This window comes from Aythya marila (genome assembly GCF_965140915.1).
Source record: "Aythya marila genome assembly, chromosome: 5".
Taxonomy (NCBI): domain Eukaryota; kingdom Metazoa; phylum Chordata; class Aves; order Anseriformes; family Anatidae; genus Aythya; species Aythya marila.
Window position 1 is genome coordinate 53,717,203 of NC_139046.1, and position 21,783 is coordinate 53,738,985.

Sequence of the window (21,783 nt, forward strand, 5' to 3'; positions counted from 1 at the left end):
TAAATGTATTGAATAATTGTCTCATCCATTTATCAATAAAATGTCTAAACATAAGCTAAGGAGAATGACTGGCCTGATAACAGAAAACATACAGAATACAGGAGTTTGGGCTACAGAATCACAGAATTTCTAGGTTGGAAGAGACCTCAAGATCATCGAGTCCAACCTCTGACCTAACACTAACAAGTCCTCCACTAAACCATATCCCTAAGCTCTACATCTAAACGTCTTTTAAAGACTTCCAGGGATGGTGACTCCACCAGTTCCCTGGGCAGCCTGTTCCAATGCCTAACAAAAGATCTAAGAAGATGAAGCTCCAAGTCTTGCTTTGAACCAGGAAGAACTGAAATCCTTTAGATGTGGATCTTTTGCAACATCCTAGTGCTGGCTATTCAAGGGTATTTCACAGAATCATGGAGTAACTGAGGTTGGAAAGCAGTGCTGGCGATCCCGTAGTTTAACCATTTATTCAGTCAGGGTCAGCTACAGAAGATTGTCCAGGTTTGTGCCCAAGGCTGGAGACTGCACAACTTCTGTCAGCAACCTGTTCCAGTATTTATCGCCCCTAAACTAAAAAGACTTTCAAAGCATTGAAACAGAATTTCTTGTACTTCAACTTGAGTCCAGTTCTTCTCGTCCTTTTACAGGGTACCACCGAGAAGGTGCTCACTTTGTCTTCTCCCCCCTGTCCAGTGAGAATTCATATGCATTTTCACCAGTTTTAATACAAACAGATGACAAAATCATGTGCAATGCATGGGTGCCTGTGCTTGGCCATCTGTTTGTCTTCAGAGGAAGACTTGTGAATACTCATTTCTTGCCTCATACAAGAGCTAGAGGGCTTCACCTGGCTTAGGCTATGAGCCACAGGCTGCTGGAGCAGGGAATGTACAGTAGAGAAATATAACTGTGCTCAGCTTGTTCTTACATCTTTGCGCAGCCTTTGGTTATTGAGCACTATTAGGTGATACTGAACAAAACAAACTTGGCACGACTCGGTATATCTGTTCTTATGTTTTAATATTTTGGCGTAATTTTAGAAGGACAGATGCTCTTGGCTTTCCTATAATACTGTTATTCCTGGTTAGTCTGCACAGTGATTTAGCTTTGGGGATTGGGTGTTTTTTTTTTTCAACTTGCCATACTCCTTGAAGAGGCAGAGAGATGTAGCAGCACAGAGCAGAGCAAAGGGGAGGCTAGTCTTTTAATGATGCTCTTTATATGAAACAAGCAGTTGCTGGCCAAAGAGATTGAGGAGCTCTTATGGTTGAGCACTTAGGGCACTGCCCTCCTATAGTGTTTAAAAAAAAAAAAAAAAAGGCAAAAAAAAAAAAAAAAAGCTTAGATGTTACTCTTGAAGCATGATTACCACAATTGTAAATGAAAGGTAGTATCCATGTATCAGAATTCAGGTCTTGTTTGCTCTTTACAGTTAGTGTGAAATGAGCTTCCACTTGTTAAGTATGGGTATTCTTGATTGATGTGAACCTATTTTCTCTGTAAGCAGATACTTCTTAGTTTCTAGTTCTGCTCAGAGTATGAATAATCAATTATTCAAAAAGAAAAAAAAAAGACCTTGAAAAAAATTGTGAAGAGGTTCATTTCCTAATGCCCCAGGACAGCAAGAACTTCTGAGCTAGGAAATTACATGCGCTTAACATGATTGTTGACTCTTTCATTGACTGAAGGCTGTACATCAAGAGATCTCTCATTAAATGATTACAGCACAAAATCTTCTTAGAAGATACATGGCACTTTCTCTTTGGATTCTGCTTATGACTTGTTTACGTCTTGGAGAACTAAATAATGCTTGAGAGGAAAAGTGTATCTGTGACCAATGAAAACATAAAAGGGGAAGAAAAGATGCAAGGCTTCATAGAATACCTGCTCTCCTCCTCAAATTCCAGGACCCCATGCATTAAAGGCTTTGTATGCTTTCTGAAAAATACAGTTTTTATAATTTCTCAGGACTTTTCATCCTTTGTGACAAATTCTGCTAACTATCAAGATAATTATATTTATGGTTATGTTGGAAGCATACCAGGTTAGCAAAGGCAGAGGAATTTGGGCATTAAAGGTGTAAGTGCATTTTAATGTATTGTATACCGTGCATTTTCCCCGCCTCAGTTCCAGTGAGTGCCAAGACTCCTTCCATGCGCTGTGGTCTCTGTGAATAGTTCTCTAACTCCACTGATCTTTCTTATGTTATTTCATATTTTCATCAAATTATAGTCTGTCCGGGCTCATCTTCTTCTTATTGACTAGGCCAAAACAGTTAACAATTTTCAGTACTGTGATGAAGACTTGAAAATAAGCAGGAATTTTACCTTTTTATTATGGCATTGTAATGGTGGGAAACTTAAGTCAGGAGCTTTTTCAGTCTGCCTCTGCCTGTTTGGATTCGTGGCTAGATTGAGGAGGATGTCAAGCATCCTAGTCTGCACTTCAAAATGTGTATCAATAGCATCAAAACAAGTAACAGAATTTCAGATGAAGCTGTGGTCCTAAACTTTGTAATTTGTAAAGCAAATCCCTTTCAGCACAAATGTACTCTGTAAAATGTGTTGCCTCTGTCAATTTAATATATTCAAAACAACTTTTTTTTTTTTTTTTTTTTTTCAAACTAATCTATTTCTTGTCTATTTCTGCTTCTATCGCTGTTATCCAAACAGATTTTGTCTGTATATAAGCAGTTGTAAACATTTCTGAACAATTTTTGGCAGTATGATGAATTGCCTTGAAGGTGCATAGGATATAAATAGAGGAAAATAGTGGGTTTTCCATATGCTCTAAGTGCTATCTGAAATTTTAGGAATGCTATTCCCACTTTTATCCATTAATCTCTTTGAGTTACAATCTTTCAATCATTACCTTTTCTCTCAGGACTGCTGTGAGGCTTAATTCATTAATGTCTGTAAAGTGCTTTGAAATCCTTAGATGAAAGGGATTATAGAAGTGCAAAATATTAATATTAAAGCAAAAATGTGAATCCACAACTGCTCTCCTTCCGTCCCTTAGCTCACCTGTTCCGTGATCTTTGTAGTGATCGATATGAACTTACCTTAGGATCGAGGTAAATGCTTTCTCCTTTGATGTACAGATAACTTAAGGTTGTAAATGTCTATTTTTTAAAGACTTTTTCTTATTAGCATAGTTTATGTAAAAACTTCTTAGCAATGGTTTAAATCTTCTTTTCACAGTCCCACTGCTTCCCCAATTAAAATGGTTAAATCCAGCTGAATCTTCTTGGGCTGCACCAGTGCTGAAAGATTCATAATACTCTCCATAGGCTTAGATTAGGAAATCTATCAGATTTGTGTAATTTTAGACTGTAAAATAACTGGCATAACGCAGTCCTTCCAAAATGCATAATTTGTTTTCTGTGTGGGAACCATTTTTTATCCTAACATCAGCATTCATTTCTGTAAAGCATATTCTCTGCTTTTATAGGTTCATGGGATAATTCAGGTTAGAATGACCTCAGATATCTGGTCCAACCCCTTGCTCAAAGCAAGGTTAGCTTCTAAGATCAGACCAAGTTTCTCAGGGCTTTATCCAGTTGGAGATTTTCTTATCCTGCCAGCTTCTGTATGGAGCCACTAGATCATCCATGAACTCAGCTGCTTCTGTTTCCATTATAATCTAAAACCTGTAGAAGCCTCTAGTCATCTTTAGAAGAATTAATATGCCCAAATCCAACACCCCATAATAATCTTCTCAAAAACTGGTGCAGACGTTACTACTGGGGCACAAGGATTATTTTTTTTCCAGCTTAATTTCTTTCTGTAACCACAAGGCTGTGCAGGGACCTTCCCAGTAACTTCTTTTTCCCTGCAGGGGAAATCAGGTAGAGGGTACAAACTGTTAATGAGCCTGTGGGAAACAAGCCAACGGCCTTTTCAAGACATTGCAGTACTGCATTATTTAAGGACAGAGTTAGGGTAAGGAAATAAGGGCTACCTTCTCAGCTTCTTGTTTTGGATACTAAATGTCCTCCTCCTATGCTGCTTAGATAAGAACTTTCCTCTCTCCTGTAGCCATTAATTAAAATCTGCAGAAAATTGTTTTTTCTCAGGCATTCATGAGTGCCCTCTTAACCCATACCAGGCATCCTCATACTGACTGGCTTTCACTGTCCCCAAGAGGAAAGGATCAGTTTCCTGTCTTCTGAGCCAGTGTGAAAAGACCGACCTTCTGCAGAAGGTTTCATTTTTCTCTCCAGTACTGGTCTTATGGCTCCCAGCTGGGTAAGGCTTTGTGTTATTGCAATCTTTACTGACAAGTAGAAAAGAGAAAACTCTCGGTGCAGACCCCCATGTTACCACCAAACCTCTATTCAGAACTCAGTTAAAGCATCCACGATGATCTGATTCCAGTTGTCCAGAGCAGAGTAGCTAGTCATATTTTTAAAAAGATATTGCAGCACTTCTCATCATCCCATTGGAGTTTATATGAACTTTTCCAACCACAGCTGATTTATTTCAGAATAATTCCTTTGTGCTGCTGTTGTGCTATTATTCTGCTCTTCCAGTTCAGCCATTTAATGTGCGTAGAAAACTCTGGTGACCTGTTTATTATGCAGGCAGAGCAGATATCTACAAGCCAATTGTGGTGAGCAGCTAGTTTGAATCCGTATTCAAATACTCAAATAAGCACATGTTTATTCAGATTTCTCTTTAAAGTTCAGACTCTGAAAGTTTCTCCTGTATTACATATGCACAGTGTTGATATAATCTGGAGTTCTGAGTTGCTTGTAATATTGCTACTAGACATTAGACTAGCGTTGTTTTAGCACCAATTCTTCCTCAAAGGAAAATTAATCATTTACTAAACTAGAATGCTAACATGAATGATTGTTTTGTTATGCATATGCTGATTTGTTTAAAATTTTCAGCCTTCTAGGTCCCTTTTGAAAACAAGCTTAGCCAACCAAACTTAACAAGCTTTTACTTGAGTGTGTGTAAATGTTAAATAAACAAAATATTTTTGCTGCTTATGCTTGCAGTATTCAGCTTCATTAAACATGTTTGTATGCAGTCTGTAACCTTTTACAGTGTCACAGGCTGAATGACTAACTTGTAAGACAGATTCAGTTCAGATAGAAGAAGACATGGAAACTGTGCTTTGGACAAGTTTGGATCTCCCTAGACAAACTCAGGGTGCCCTGTTCAAGCAAAATAAAGATTTCTGTCTTGGAAATCATGAGGCGTATACCAGGTCAGGCTGGCTTCTCAGAGATGGACTGAAGCTGGCTGGTTTCCCTTTCCATTTTATAAGCTTAATAACAATTAATAAGCTTTTTGCAATGTGAAGTTGTGCATGGTTAACTGTGCCCCTAGAGCCAAGCACGAATCCTCTGGTTACAATGCACTTGTAGGCCCAGGCTGGTGTGATGTGAGGTTTGTGCATCCCACTTCCTTTGACAGCCTGAGAAAGGGTTTGTTTCCAATTAGGCGGCTGGGCCAGGCGTCAGAGGCCAAGGACGTTTTAACGGCAGAGAGAATTTTAAGAATGCCACCACATCTGGTAGATGCTCAGGGAAGACCTTGAGAGCACAGGCAAACAACCGATGCCTGCCTTTAGCCTCACCTGCGAAAGTAAGGATTAAACAAATGTGAGCAAAATTGCATCTTCTCACCTTTGTTTTATTCCAAAGCATGCTGGCCAATATCAAGATTTCAAAGCCCTTAGGCACAGTAAGTACTTGCTTATTCTGAAAATAATGCCATTAATACTGAGGGAATTACAGCATAGCAAATGCCACTTACTAGGAAATTCTGATATCCTGAAAGAACATATTTGCTGGTTAAAGGAACGAGCAAGTTGCTTCTGCAGTATGGAAGTCATAGTAAATCTCAGGGCAGTGTCTCACAGTGATCCTAACAAATCCCTGCAAAGATTGTAATAATGACAGACTACAAAAAATACCAACTAACTGTGCACGCATACAAGCCATGCATGAAGTTACTTACTTTAAGAAGATGTGTCTTGTAGTCATGGAATTCAAGCGACAACTCTGAAATTAAAAAAAAATGCTGGCTAGCAATGCAGTAATTGATCAAGAGGGTTGTCTTAAAATGTTTCCCAAGTAAATACAAGGAACTGCGAAACAGTCTTAGCTCAGAAAAAAATACTCTAGAAACATGGTTTTATGGTATATTATAACATATAAACATCTGTCCTTATGAGCTATACTGGGGAATCTACTTAAGTACTTCTTCCCAAAGAGGTCAGGGTACCCGCTTTATAATGAGTGTAGGGTGGCCATAAGTCTTAGTGAACAGCTGCCCCTTCTCTTTCAAATCTCCCATTTAATTTTAGCATTTGAACTTTCTCTTTTGTCTGATGGTTTTCAGATTACAGAAGAAGTAATTTGGTGAAGCAGCTTCTAAGATGTTAGATACCGATCTTGCTCCATTAATAAATGAGCAGTTGACTTCATTTTATAAAAAGAAATCTTTATTAGTTAAAAAAAAAAAAAAAAAAATTAAAAAAAATAATAAAACACTCCTGGGGGAAAAAAAGAAGAATGACAGCATCTGGCTGTCACAGAGTAAATCTATTAGCTATCTAAAGAGTTAACCTTTCAAAGACTAAACCTAATAATATTGGATTTCATAGAGGTAAATAGATTCTTAAAAGCAACAACTCTTTTTAATGTACGTGCATTATACAGTACTATTTAAAAAAATGCAAAATAAGACATTTTTAAGAATTCATTGCTGTAAATCGGAACTTATATGAACATTCAATTTGATTAGCTATAGCCAAAAGCTAAAAGGTTTGTAACAGAGCCTGAAAAATTATTGATAGCCTTGCTATTTTACTTTAACATCCCTGTTTTTTTGCTCTCTAAACATCCCTACCATTGCAGCCATCGGTTTCATAACGATGTTTTACCAGACCCTGAAGCAGACGCACAGACAAATGAACTCAAGATAGTTCTGAAAAGTCTATGAAAACACCTCAGGAAATGTTGACTCTTACAGTATAAGGATCAAAGCTGAATTATCTGAAGTTAAATTATTTAAATTCCTTAGATGATGAATTGCATGTAGCTGTTTGTGAATGTTTTGTTTTCTAATTAGGAAACTTATTTTTTACTTATTCTAAAATGCTAGTCTTTTAAGAGTATGAATGCTACTCAGCATTTTTAGGCATCTTTTACTGTTTTATAACTGAACTTTCAGTGACATTTTGTAGTGTCATAAAATATGCACTTACAAAGGAAGCCTCGTATTTCATACGTATGGTGAGCAGTGCAATTATGGCATCGTAGTTTTCATTTAATTTAAATGAGTGCTGTGTTGCAGTGGTAATTAAAAATGCATTGGGCCTGATCTTACTGTCCTTGCTGAGCCCACAACCCCAAAGCATGTTCAGTGTTATTAGTTTGCTTTTAATTATTGTGGATTTGGAAGTTTCAGCAAAGACCAAGGGCTTATTTTGTCAGAATTCATATGGAGTTAAAGACAGTCTTTGACTTACTGCATTTGCAGTGGAAATCCCCACGATAGGCATTTAGCTTTATCCTGTGGGACCCAGTGTTCTTCACCAGTAACCGGTGTGGGTTTAGGAGACAGAAATCTGACAGACTCGGGAGTCCCAAGTCCCAGACTGGCGCTCCTACCGCAGCAACATTTCATTTCTCTGAACATAATAGGTGGCTTCTTAATGGCAACTGGGATGTGAATGGCACTCTGTGAACCAAAGGTGTGGATTTAAAAAGTGCTGTTACTGATTTTTACAGGACAATGACTGCTAGCTGTTGTTTTATAAGGAAATGACTACTGTGTTAACGTCCATTGAAGTCATGAAATTGCTCCGGGTTTCAGTTCTCATCCCTGACATGAGAACTTGGGCTTTGATCATTATCTTTTTAGAGTCCAAGTCTGTAATTTAACACGATTACTTTCACCTATCTAGCAGGCTGCAACACATCAAAAGGGTAAGAACCAACAAGAAGGGGAATAGCCTGTGGTTAAGATGCTGATGTTAGTCTGGAGAGCCGATTTTGGCAAACGCCTTTCATCAGTTCTGCGCCATAGCTTCCTGCTTCTAAAACAGAGATGAAAACGTGTTTTTTCTTTTTCCTCTTGTCTTTGCCTGTCTAGGTTGTAAGCATCGGTGAGAGTACACATGTGCAACATCTTGTGTGTTACCGCTTCTCGGTGCGGCTGCAACATTTAATCAATACAAACATGCCTTGTGCTCCTTTGATTCATAAAACGCTGGATGTCTCGCTAATCTGAGCCAGAGAGGAACATACATTTGCAGCTGACCTTTAACTGGAAGGCGCGGAAGATCGCTGTACTTGCTTTGCAATTGAGGAGTACAAAACCAGTAATGCAAATGTTCAGTTTCTGGCATGCAAATCGGCAGGCGAGGTGGTAGCACACCCGCGTGTTCAGCGCCCAACACATCATGCGTGCAGAGGAAGCAAACAGAGGGTGATGCTTGTGCAGTTCTCCACAGCCGAGGATTCCTCCAAAGAGAAAACCTCCTCTCCTCCAGGTACCTTAAAAGATGTGCTTAAAGCAGCAACCTGGTGCAGAAGCGGCGTTGCTAATGCATTATAAAGCACCTCCTGTACCAACATGCCACCGCCTTTCCCCCATTTGGTTTAATTTCTTATTCTTGGGGCTTCCAGAGGACCGAGCGCTCTCTGGGCGCCCCCTCACAGCAGCCCCGCGCCCCCTGCCCGGCCGGGCCCTTCAGCGCCATTTTGTGCCGCAGGGCGGCGCTGCGGGGCGGGGGCGGGGCCTCCTCGCCACGGGAGGCGTGGCCTCCTCGGCAAGGGGGCGTGGCCAGCGCGCCTCCCGCCCGCAGCGCGGCTCTCATTGCCTCGCGCGGCCGCAGCCCCCGGCCGCCATTGGCCCGGCGGCCCCACGTGGGGGGCGAGGGGGCGGGGCCGGTTGCCCGGGGAACGGCAGGGCGAGGAGCGGCGGCGGCGGCAGCGCCGGAGCCCAGCCGAGCCCTGCGGAGCCGGAGCCGGAGCCGGGCGGCCCCAGCCCCGCGCTGCCCAGCGTCAGGTACCGGCACCGCGGCGCAACTCGAGCCCGGCAGCCGCGGGGCTCCGGGGGGGTGCTGGAGCCGCAGGAGCCCCGCGGGCGGTCTGTGGAGAGCCCCCATGAAGGCGCTGAGGGGTGTTTGGGGGGGCTTGGGGGCGCGGGCAGGGAGCGTCAGCAGCTACCCGCCCGGTCAGCCCGCTCAAAATGCACTTATTTATTTATTTATTTATTTATTTTGCTTCTCCTCTCCTCTTAGGTGTTGGTGTGGATGCGTACGAGAAGAGGATGACAGGCGTGCGCGGCTGGTTGTACGCAATTAGCACCTGCTAGATGGGCAAAAGGCAATTATCGCCGGGAAGCTTTTACATTGATTTATGGGAGGAAGGCGGCCCAGGAGAGGGATGCTGATAATCTCAACGCAGTGGATTAAATGCACATTTACACCTTTATTGACGTATAAATTACCCGTGCCAGCAATGCACTGAAGAGGCTGCTGATGGAGCAATAATGTGGCACGAAGTACTGGGTCCGGATTCAGCTCGGTCATCCTTCTGTAAGGCACGGAAAGGGAACCCCACGCCTGAGCTGAAATAGAAGATAGAGGCTCACGGAGGGGCTGCCCGGTCAGATAATGAGCACTGATGGCAGACAGGAACTGAGAAGGATGACAAAAAGCATGGACGAGGTCTGAAGGAGTCCGCTTGCTATTTTTTTTTTTTAAGTTACTTTTAGATTTTTGTTGTTGTTCGTGCTATGGATTTTTAGGGAAAGCTGAGAGAGGCCGGAGGAGTATGTGTAGCTGGGAAATGGAACCTGGCTCTGAATCCAGCCAACATCAGAAAAGGAAGCCCGTGACACATGGACTGGAAGATCAAAAAAGGGTAAGTGACAAAAGGCCTCTCTGCTTAAATTGTTGGATGAGATGCAAGTGGCAGAAGAGCTCCTTATAACTCCTCTGTCAGCTGCAGTTGCTGCTCACTGTGCCTAGCCCGCAGCAGATCTCTTCTCGCTATATATTAAAAAAAAAAAAAAAAAAAAAAAAGTTGTCTTTCTGTTCAGACTTCTTGCAATGTATGGAGCAAGTAGCTGAGGGGAATGGAAATTGCAATATGAGTAAAGTAAGGGAGATATCTCCAGAATGTTGGCTAGTTGTTGGTGAAGAGATCTGTGGTGTAAAAGAGGTACATTGACTCTTGCTAAGTCTACTTAAATTGTTGATTTGTTGTAGCTTTAACTCTTACTGGTATTGCTAGGGAGACTAAAAAAATTGCTTTGTTGGGATTTGGCCAGTAAATTTGCTGAAAGCGTGGCATGGTTGTCAGTGTCCTTATTGTCCTGATGATAATGTTATCATTTTTATGTGGTTTCCAGATGTGACCAACTTGAAACAACTCAAAATGCACAGTGGAACATACTTAATGTCAGCTGACAGATCCCATTTTGCGCAAGTGCTTTGTGGAAGCCTGGTGTGTCAAGGTGGCATTGTATTATTTAATGGTAATTGATTGGCTCTGTGCATTAAGTTGACCTAAATGAAGTTGCCATCTCTGAAAAACTGTAGCTTGCGAACAACTGGGGCTTCAAAGTTGTTTTCCTGGTACCAGTCAAACAGACGGTAACACTTGACGTGGTTTTGCTGTATGTATCATTTGTATTGTTTTCCATGCAGGTTTGTTTGTTGGTTTAAAACAGCAAAAACAGCACCAACAAAAACCAATGCTGTTACTTGGCTTTGTGTGAAGAGCTCCCTTTCCCTGTGGCTTTTATCCATGATTTGTATTTCATGTGAAATAAGTTGGGGTGGGGGGTACGAGGGACCATCAAATATTATTTTGCTGTTCAACGGTGCTGTCTAATTTTGGAGAGGAGGAGGCATGTGTCACAAATTGTTCGAGTCTACTGAGGAGTCAGAGTGGATTTTGTCACTCCATTAGAAATCAAAGCAGCTTGGAAAACTTTCAGAAATGAGATAAAACATAGCTGTTTCCTCAGAAGAATGACATTTCAGGAGTACTTATTTGGGCAACCGACTAGAATTCCAAAATATATTTTAATTGCACCAAGCGTGATCTGTTACTTGATAAGCTGACACGGTCTTCCTTCTGCTTTTTCAAGGAAGCCTTTTGGAGCTGAAGAAAATCAATAAGGGCAGCAATAAAATCCTTCTATTGACTTTATTTCTGGAGGCCACTCATATTTTATGTTTTCCTCAGGCATGCAGTAGTGTACTGTTTATCGAGTAGATGGGAAAAACATTTGGGACCTGAGACACCAAAGTAGACTCTGACTGTTTGGATGCCCCAAAATTAATATGCCGTGATGTCTGCCTCTCCTTGCTGATAGATATAGAAACCTACATCTCCCATCTGCTCCTGGCTCTGGGTATTTGGTACACATGTAGTATAGGGTCTCTGAAAGTATAATATAACCCCAAGTGAGGCTCAGTGGCAGCTGGGATAACATCAATTGGTCATGCTTTGCTGACATTCATTTTAACTTGAACTCTAGCCGTCATGGAGATTATTAAATTTATAATGATATATGTAAGATCCATTTTAATGACTCTTCATGCTTGGGTGATCTCTCTCACTTCTGTTTGCAAAACAAGTCTTAATAGAGTATTACATTTCATTTCCTATTGAATTTTCCAGGGAAAGGTTACTGAAGAGAGCTTCAGACTTGTGTTTACTGGGAAAAATAATTTTGGAATAAAAGTGTTGACACGACTCAGTTGTTATGGTGGAGTTGAATAATAATGTAAACTGTGATGTTCTTAAGCTTAAAATTGTTTGATTTCTTATTGGAAAAAATGTGTTTGTGATCCAAGGCTGTTAGAAGTGTCTACTGATGATTAATTCTGTTACTGAAAAATGAGACTAGTACTGGAAGATATAAGACCAAGCTCATTTGAAATCAGACAAATGCTTTTTTTTTTTCTTTTTTTATTAATGGCATATTTTATGGCTATAAAGTCAGCGTTTCTTTAGTGATTCTGAAGCAGTAAGCAATCAGTGTGTGTATATATGCCAATCAATGATGCATCTGGCATATCTTCCCCAAGTAAAGTACCAGAAAGCTAGATTTTCATTTATGGTATAGAAATGAAGACGTTGCATGATTTGCTTTTTTCTTTTTGTAAGCATATTTCTAGGTATCTACTTCATACCCTCTATTGATCAAAGCGAGACAAGGTTTAGTATTTGTGTTTATTGTTTACTGGTACAAGGCTTGGCTTTTTGCAGTTTGGCTGATCTGCAAGAACTAGAAATTGAGCTGAACTAGAAATTTCACCACGGAAATCAGTAGAGGTGGAATTAGCTTTCCACCCAGGCTTTAAAAGTACTTTAATGTTCAGGGTAGCCTGGCATCTAGCAGCACAACTTAGGTTGGCTGTGATGAGAACTACAAAGCCAAATTCTTTGCAAGTTGTAATATAGCCCTAAAAAATACGACCGGCTTGAACAACCGTGTAAGTGGTCCAACTGAAGGTAGTCGGATTACTAATGTGAATAAGCAAACAGTTTTTATGCCAATATGTGACCTTGGGAACAAAGTCTTTCAATGCAAGAGATGACATAGCTGATTTTGGAGGCTTGTTGAATTTGTGTGTAGATTATTTTATGTTAGCAAAAATGGACAGTCAATCATCACCAGTAACTTGGCAGTTAGGATTTTCTTTGCAGAGGGGACTTGAGGACATCACTATAAAGCAGGTAAAAGACACGGCTACAGTCATCTTGGTGTATTTCAGCTGTCCTAGATCATGGAAGACTTTTCTTCCCTGTGTTCTCATTTAAACACACTTTCTGTTGAGGATCGAGAGGAAATATTTCTTCAATTGGCTTCTAGCCTTCATTCCCAGTCTTTCTGATTGACCGTTTGGATTAGTAGCTCTGTTACACTTCTGACTTCTGTCAAAGTCAGCTTAAAAAGCATAAGTGGTCTCTCAGGTATTGACCTTCTGTTACACAGAACAAGTAGTGTTTAAGGTGGGGCAGCGTGGGCTGAGTGCCGTTTTGTTGGTGGGTGTTTGTGCCGAGACATTAAAGCGGCTGATTGCTGCTGAGATGTCAAGCCAGTGTGAAAGCACTCAAATATAACCCCTATAAACTGCAGCAAGCCTTAGCTTATGGAATTAACGGCAAGCTGCGGTGTGGTGCTTCAAGAACGTTGCTAATTGGTCTCCTCTGGAAAAAGAAATGCAATACAAACTCACCGAGTGGAAGAACTGAAGAAAGTCATGGTCATGCCTTCATCTAACAAATACTGAAAACCTTCTGTAAGCATACCGATTGATATAAGGTTTTGGTTCTTAACTGTGGGGTTTGTATATTTTTCTTGTAATTAAGATAATTGAAATACCTACTTTTAACTTTCAGTGAGTCAGATTTGGGGCTTGGTTGCATGGATGAGTCTTGGTGATCTCTCTCATTCTCAGCTTCTGCATGCAGGTCATATGTTTGCTGCATTTAAGATGTTCCTGAAACCCATTTTTTGGGCATGCTGTCTGTGACTGTTTCAAGCCACTCTTTGTTAAGAAACTGGCTCAAAGAAATGAGTGGTTCTGCTCACATTGTAAAATTGATGTAAAATTGAATCTTCGTGATTGTTACAGAGTATCTTGTATTTATTTTTCTTTTATTTTTTTCCTCTTAAAGTTGTTTCTGTAGTGGTTTTAATGAGGAAGCTGTAGGAGTAAGTGTGATTTCATTATTGCCAGTCCTTTCCTAATCAGGCTAGAGTCTTAACGAAATTTCTTGGATGAAGAAACAGTGTCAGCTACAGCTGTCAAATGTATTTCTATAAGGTAAACAGTGAATCTTGTCTGTTGATGCCTGTTGTAATATCTGGCTGGTAAAAGGAACTGCACTTGCGCAAGTTTTTTAAAATTGGGGGTGACTTTTTCCAACTTGTGTCAGTTTACATTAAGATGTGGCCCAAAGGAGCTGTGCTGATTTAGACCTGTCAAAGACAGGGCTGCGAGCGGTGAACTGCTTGCACTGGAGGTGGCCGTGGCATCTCGTCTCATCCAGAGCTGGCTCAGGTGTGGTGCTGTTGGCTGGCCGGCTCTTTGCCCTCTCCTCTTCCCCCAAGCCTTCTGTGTTCCTGTAAATGAAAAAGCTCACGTGTGATTTCTTTAGGTCTTACCGATACTTGTGCAAATTACAGGTCTTTACCTCTGTTCTGTTGTGTGAAAGGGAGTAAACGATACGTAGCAAATGTACATATGCTGTAAGTTGTGATACAGGTACAGATGGCTCCGAAAACAGATGGGGCATGGATAGGTGGGTCCTGTAAGGGAGGTGTGCTGGGTTAGTTATTTCTGTTCCTCTTGGTGGTCACCTTAATATTGAGACTCGTAAGAAGATCAGTGTTTCTGTGGCTATGTGGGTAGCGTTTTATGTGGTGTTCAGTGATCCAAGTGAAAGATCAAAATCCACCTTCATTTTAGGTTGAATTGAAGCAGATCTGTTCACGTTCAAGGACTGAATGTTGGCATGCAGAGCCTGAAAATGAAAAAAAGTGTAAAACTACTGCAAAACTGGAGAGAAGAGAACAACAGCGATTCCCATTTATGTCCCAATGATTTAGGTGCTAACATGGCACACAAACCTCTTTCAGGTCAACTTCTTTTTGGTCTATGATTGAAATTAAGTTTCTTGGTAAATAAATGGTATCAAATTGGTCTTTCTCTCCCAGAGAATAAAGCTATAGTTGTGGCGGTGTCAGAACCACTTCAATCTTGTATATTAGGCATGATTTTGTTTTTCAGCTGTTAACGTTCTGGAGCCTCCTTCCAAACCATTATCCCTGAAGGGGTGCCTCCCGAGATATTCAAGATGTTAATTATGCGATATCATAAGGAGGAAAGGGGATACCTCAAGAATAGATAACTAAATCCAAATAATGACTTCTGCCTGATGTGCAATGATTCTCTCGTGTCTGCCAAGCTGTTTGTGTTACTACATTATGCAGTTTGTGTGCATCAGAGTAAATCTAGCTTTAAGGAATCCCTGTATGTTGGAGTGTTTTGGGGTATGTGCATTGGCATGCTTCCATCCTCTTCTAGCCTGACAATGCTCAATTAAATTCTCAAAGGCATTAGTTTGATGCAAAAGGACGCTTCTTACACTGAGCGAGAATAAAATAATGAACAAAAAAATCCTGTGCTCACTGAGACCCTTCTTTTCCTCACCTCAAGTGAAGCTTATTAGCCTAAAATAACTTTGCCTTGATTTAGGAGTTCACCTGAAGTTCTAAGGATATGAAAAGCATCCATCGATAAGCACAGTGTTGTTGCACAACTTTGTCTCGTACCTTTCTCAATCATTTGGGTGTGCTTTGAATATCCTGATTTTATGGATGGGTTAAGTGACCAAGGGCAGTGTTGGCTTTCCACGTTAACGCATCTTCAAGCTTCTGTTAGAGAGAGTAAAGTTGATGAGGAGATGCAGCCAGCTGAGAGACCAGACTGACAAAGAGCTGCTGCTTGTTGTGGCTGTGTACTGATGGACTGAGGCAGGGGAAACTTAGGCTGGACGTCAGGAGGGGGTTCTTCACAGAGAGGGTGGTTGCACACTGGAACAGGCTCCCCAGGGAAGTGGTCACTGCACCGAGCCTGTCTGAATTTAAGAAGAGATTGGACTGTGAACTTAGGCACATGGTCTGAACTTTTGGGTAGACCTGTGCAGTGTCAAGAGTTGGACTTGATGATCCTTAAGGGTCCCTTCCAACTCAGGATATTCTATGATTCTATGATTCTACGACTGGTTGTGTGAAATGTTACACTGCTGAGGACAGACTCTGGAAATCTGTTAAAAATCTTTACAGTGCCTTTTGCAAACTTCCTGATGGTGCTGTTCTAGTGGAATGCCCAGCTCTGGGTCTTTATCTTAACTCAGGGTATAGCAGGGGGATAAATTAGACTGTGTTCATTAGAGCTGAGCCTGTCTCTCTGCCAAAGCAGGTGGTTTTATTACCAAATTCTGGAAAGCCTCTGGAAATGATTGTGTGGAAGAGCATTTACACAGGGCCATTTAGCCCCACAGGGGTGGGGGCTGGTGCTGACAAGACACCCAAACTGCTGCCCTCACCTGCAAGAATGTCCCTGTTTGTATGCATCTCCGCAGCATCTCGTTTTACACTGGCCTTTTTTCCTCTCGGGTGATGACAGATTAAGAGTATGCTGGTGTGATCTGTGGGGACAGATCCGCAGCAGCCTGTGCGGTGAGCCGTGCACCCGCGGCGCTGATCGATAGCTGCTGTGTCGGGGCAGTGGGATGAGCCAGGCTGGCCTCAGACCCCGCTGACAGGGCCTTCACACCCCGAGGCATGGGACACCATTCACCTGATCTCTGATGGCCATGGGCTCTAATGGGCATGAATTAGCCAGGACATTTTAAAATTCAGCCAGGCAGCTTGGTTCGGGGGGCGTCTCCAGCCAGCAGTGGGCTGTGCGGGTGGGCAGTGCTCAGCGCTGAGTGCTGTCTTCACCTTCCAAGCTCCTGGTTGGGACCTGAGGAATGGTAGGGACAGCTCCAGAGCCAAAGCTCTGATGTTGGACTCGGTGGTGCAGCTCTCCCCAAGCTTTTGAGGTGTTCAGTTTTTGTTTTCTCATTTTTTTGCACATGCTGTGCAGCTCTTGCGTTGGGGACTTTCATGGTGCTGTCCCGGTCTGTGCTGCCCAAGGTGCTACGTGTGAGCGACCCTGTTACTCCAACTCTGCACGTCCTGCTGTAATAATTAGGATTTGATTGCTAGGATCATAACAGCTCCATCAATCTAACTTCAGAGATATCAAAGCCAAAAGTTTTAGTAGTAAATATAAGTACTATATAGTCTAAGTAAACTTTATAATATAAAGAGTGTGTTATACATATACATTATAGCATAAAGAACACTCAGTTAAAAAAAAAAAAAATGTATTTAATGCTGAAAAGGGAAAGCCTGCTGCACTCTTATCAAACACGGATTATAGGATGCTACAGAGAACTCGCTGCCTAACAAACTTCTGGTTTGGGTTAGATTGTCAAAACTTATTCTGGAATGATCAGGTTCCAGAGTGTCCTTGGAGATGCTTCTCCAGCAGTGAAATGCGCTCATCCGTTCCTCCTTTCTTTTACAGTGCTGATGAATCTGCTGCTGAGATTTAGCAGAAACATCCGTATTTCCCATGTTTTTTGTTTGAAATGTAGCAAAACCATCTCTTCTGTGCTATAGGATGCCTTTCTACTGATGCACAGCGCACGTAGCCAGCCTGCTCCTGCAGTCCTTACACATGTGAGCAGTCCAACGTAAATAAATTAGTGCATTTCTTCAAGTCAGTGTTGTGGAAGTGAGCCCTGTGTTGTTGTTTGTTTAATAGAGCAGGTGTCTGTCTCGGTCTGTTACTTAAAAGGTACAAGTAGGTAAAAATTAGAGGTTGTGTTTTTAATTAAAGTATTTTTATACAGCAAGCGTGACTTTTAGATAACATGCACTAGAACTCATTAGTCTGTAGTTTGCTGCGCACCTCTTTAGAAAAATGTTCATTATTATGCAAATGGATAGCCTCTGGCTTTGAAGTAATTGTAGTATGGAATAATGTGTGGGCTGTGATATTAAATTCTTTAAAACCTAACTAGCTGGGAACCTCATAGTGGCCAGATATTGCCTGTCACAGTGTCTGTGCCTGGAAGCGAGTCTGACACACCAGGGCTCGGCTATCTTTTTTGATATCCCTAGTGAAGGGAGGGGTAAGAAAGGCAAAGGCAGTGGGAAGAAGGAGGGGCAGGAGTGCAAAGGGAATAGACTCGGTGATAATACTGACTTATTTACTAATTTTAGTCCTTATCACAAGGCTAAGCTTACCTCAGGGGTCTGTTGGAAAGGCAGGCATTAGAGAGACAGACATGCATTTATTCAGCATTTGTTTTTAGGCTCTGAATGTTAGGGTTTTGATGTTGTTTTGGTGTTTGTTTTCTGATGGCTTATAGTATAGTTTGACAGATGTGGCATAAGGTTATTTATGCTTGCATAATATTGCAGCAGTTCTCAGATATTTAAGAAAAATATTAGTAATGACTTCAAGTAGCAATAAAGCTATGATGTATTCTTTGAGAAAGAAATTAAATTTGGGTTGTCTGTAGTACTGTATCTACATCTTAAAACATATTGATGCGTGCTTGTGGCTCTGTGCTAGTGCAGATGAAGGAGATTTTTTTGCAAGTGAGAGAGATGCATTTCTTGGCTATGCATTTCTCTTTGGAAAGCATTGTATGTCTGTCTGAATTTAAGTTCATGTATCATTTTCAAAGGATTGCTGAAAGAAGCATTTAGAACATAATGCAAACTAGTAGTAAAATAGCTGTGTTGGAAATGAAAGCTGATATTTCTTTCAACATTGTTCAAAGTTACACTGGCCTAACTGATAGGAAACTGCTGGACTAAGTTCCCTGAACTTATTCTTCTAACCTGCAACCTGCTTTCAGAGTGGTGTCTCACTGGTCTTCATGTTTTCCAGATCAAGTCAAAACTTCCTTTCTCTTTGCAGATGAAAACTGGAAGGAATAGTATATCTATGAGCTTTTTTTTTTTTTTCTCCTTTTCTGTGGCACTTTTCCCCTTGACCAGTTCATTCTCTCTCTCCTCTTTTTCTGGCGATGCGAAGTGACTCAGAGGTAGGAGAAGACAGCGAACCACGGTCTTAGGTGGCAATGGCCAATGCATAGTATTATAGGAGGGACTGAGCCAGTGGAGATATCCAGACCTTCCTGGTATTCCTCAGCAGCTTGCTGCAGCTTCTGATGGGAAGCAGACCTGTCTTTGGGAGCCTGAGGTTGGCAGGAAGAGGCTCCTGGCACATTCCAGTGGCAGTAAAACTCGGTGAGAGAAGAGTCTTCCTTCCTCCCTTTACAGAAGGCTGTCATTCATCCATTAGAAAGAAATCAACTGCCTTACAAATTAGCCTGTCCTTACGCCATTAGGGAAAAAATAGCATGGTATTGAAGACTCTGCTTCCTTTTCTTGCTAACTGAATATGATGCATGGATGTCTCTTGAGGCTATCGCACGCTGATGGTAATAAATATGTACTCAGACTTGTCTAGCTGTTTTTTAGTGTTCTGCTCCTGAAAAAGGAGATGCGTTCAAGGGAACTGAGGGGTAGGGGAGCAGCTTCCAAGATTTGATAATAGAGTAAGTTGAGAAATCAATAGAGACGAGGTAAGCTTGTTACAGAAAAAAAAACTCATTTATAGGTGGAAAACTAGAAATCTACATGCTATAAACATTTAGCTTGCACTGTGTTTGTTTATTTTCTGAAGTCTTCAGTTCTTCCTTGTGATGACAGCAGCGACTATCAGATCTTCAGTGACTTGGAGGATTTGTTTTGAATAAACAACATACATCTGATATGACTACTCCAAAAATGTAACAAGGCAGATGGAGTTGCTTGTGTTATTTGTGTGTATTTCTCTGAGTTTTTCCAATTCCAGTATCTACTGTTTTCATCAGTGGTTTTGCTGTATCACGTCAAACAAGGTAATGATTTTTTAAAATGTCTCGATTTAGTGCTGTGATACTCAAAATTTTGAGGCACAGCCTGTGAACACAGAAATAAGAGAGGTTAGAAACTGGAGCACAAAATGGCTAGATTTTGGGTAAGATAACTTGGATTGTAGTTAATTTGCTGCAAGGCTGACAGGAACTGGGCTTCACTTCCTTTTCTTTTTTTTTTTCCCATTGGTCTACAACATAAAAATGAGATGGTGGTAGTTGAGTTATTGAAAGAAGTGTGTTCTTTCCCTATCGGCCAGAACTGATGACTTGATTAAAGTCAATATAAAATACTAAATTAAGTAGACGTTGCGTCAGTTTGTTAGTTGCTTAAATACTGCTTTAATGTTACCTAGGCTTACAGCTCATGTGCTAGTAAATGGAGAAAATCATCGCTAAACACCAGAAGAGATCTTTCTTTCAAACATACTTAGTTTTTGTAATTTTAGGTTCCTACCACGCTTCGTTGTTGTGAAACTCATGTTAATCTTGCATGCTATCTCAGTGCTGCAAAGCTGTTTGTGACATGACGTAGGTGCCTGAATCCTGGAATTTCTGGTTTCTGTGAATAATTTTTTTTCCTTTGAATTTGCGTTCCAAACATTCATTGTTCACTCAAAATGCTGACTTTTGGAGCTTGTGCTCAGCAATAGGAGCAGCCTGTCTTTAAACTTGTTTTCCTTTAACCTCCTTTCCTTGACTAAATAAAAAGAAGATTAGTTATACTGTGTATGTGTTAGGACTGGAATAAAATCTTCATAAATATTTATCAAGTGGGAAAGCAAATACATGGATGCATGCTTTGTAAAGTCAAATGATGTGCCATAATAATCAGCTGGCAGAGGATGAAAGTTGAGTATAGGGGACGTTTTTCACCTTGTAGAGTCTTCATATGAACTTTGGGTGTAGTGCAGCATGTTGAAACACTGAAATAGGTGGATGAGCGTACAGACTAGGGTTTGTGCACATAGACCATGGCTTTAGGATGAGCCAGGAACATTAAATCTTGATGGTGGGTGGCCTAGTATCATCTGCAGTAGCTGAATCTGAAGTGAAGATGTTTAATGTTGTGACAGAATCAATACGAGCCTGAATATACATACTGCCTCGTGACAGTGTCCTAACTGTTGACCGTGTGATTTAGGAGGCAATACTGTTGACAGATAAGGTATAAACTGCAAATCCTACAGGGTTCTTCTGGCTTTCCTGGCCCACAATGTCTTTTTTATGGGAAAGTTCATAAGGTAGCATAAAAGGTTTCTGCCTGTTGGGCTCTCCTATCTGTAACATGGGACAAAATTCAGTTTGCAAAGCATCTTGAAACCTAGAAACGACAGGGTTGAGTGATGCTAGCAAAAACAAAAAATCAAGCTTTCTTAACATACAGTGTAGCCAATAACGGCATAAACGCAGTATCTTGATGATGGTCTTGTGGAACTGTTCTGTCTTTGTTTGACCTGCAGATAATTATCTTCAGCTCCTAATGGTAGCTATTCAGGTTTTTGGTGCATGTGAGCACCTCTGTAAAGAGCAGAATATTAGTTCTGGTAGATGAAATGAATCTGGCTGGCAGCATAGCCCTTGGTGGACCCAGTGTGGGTCCGAGGTCCTGGGCTGATCTCCGGACCAGGGAGAGCTGGATGGTGGTGGAGGAGAGCTATGGCTGGCTTGTGCTTTTCCTCCTGCTCCTGCAAGTTCTTGCAGTTCTGTTTTTGTTTTGTTTGTTTGTGTGTGTGTTTATTTGTTGCCACAAGTAAAAATGGAAATTGTAGTGGGTAGTCTTTATGAATGACAAGAAATACTTGTTCTTGTCTGCCGCAGCTAAAACGCAAAGCAAGCAACGTGAAGGCGAAAATAAGGCAAGCATTCACCTCATATAAGGAAATCATCTTAAAAGTTAAAATGTATGCTTGTCCTTATTGCTATATGGGCTAACAGAAATACTCTATGCATTCTGGAAATAGCTGTTCCGTAGGAGTGGCTTCTCATTTTTCTATTTTCCCTGTTGAAGTACAGGGAGTTCCTACCTGTGCAAAATCCTGATGTGTTCTGCAGATAGTGACCAGAAGATGCATGTGTTCATAAAACAGGCTTGTAGCATCAGAGGAGTGTGTGGAAATGGCAGCGAGCCATTCCTCATGCTGTTAGGGTGTAAAGACAGCCAAGTAGCTCCATCTAATCTGCATCAGTTGTACGTGTTGCCAGAGATGATGAAATAGAGGCTTCTCCCCTCTCCC

General features: G+C 41.3%; 1 protein-coding gene across 3 annotated transcripts in view; it reads left to right on the forward strand.

Moving 5' to 3' along the window:
- The first annotated feature begins 8,361 nt into the window (after window positions 1-8,361).
- NAV2 (neuron navigator 2) overlaps window positions 8,362-21,783 on the forward strand; it is a 397,581-nt gene continuing 384,159 nt past the window's right edge. For 2 of the 3 annotated variants that reach the window (XM_082761144.1, XM_082761146.1), the window contains exons 1-2: window positions 8,951-9,032; window positions 9,268-9,892. In XM_082761144.1, the coding sequence (XP_082617270.1) occupies window positions 9,803-9,892 (90 nt within the window). In that variant the 5' untranslated portion in view covers window positions 8,951-9,032; window positions 9,268-9,802. Of the gene's footprint in view, window positions 8,515-8,950; window positions 9,033-9,267; window positions 9,893-21,783 lie in introns of those variants that run through there. The other variant, XM_082761145.1, reaches the window with a different exon arrangement.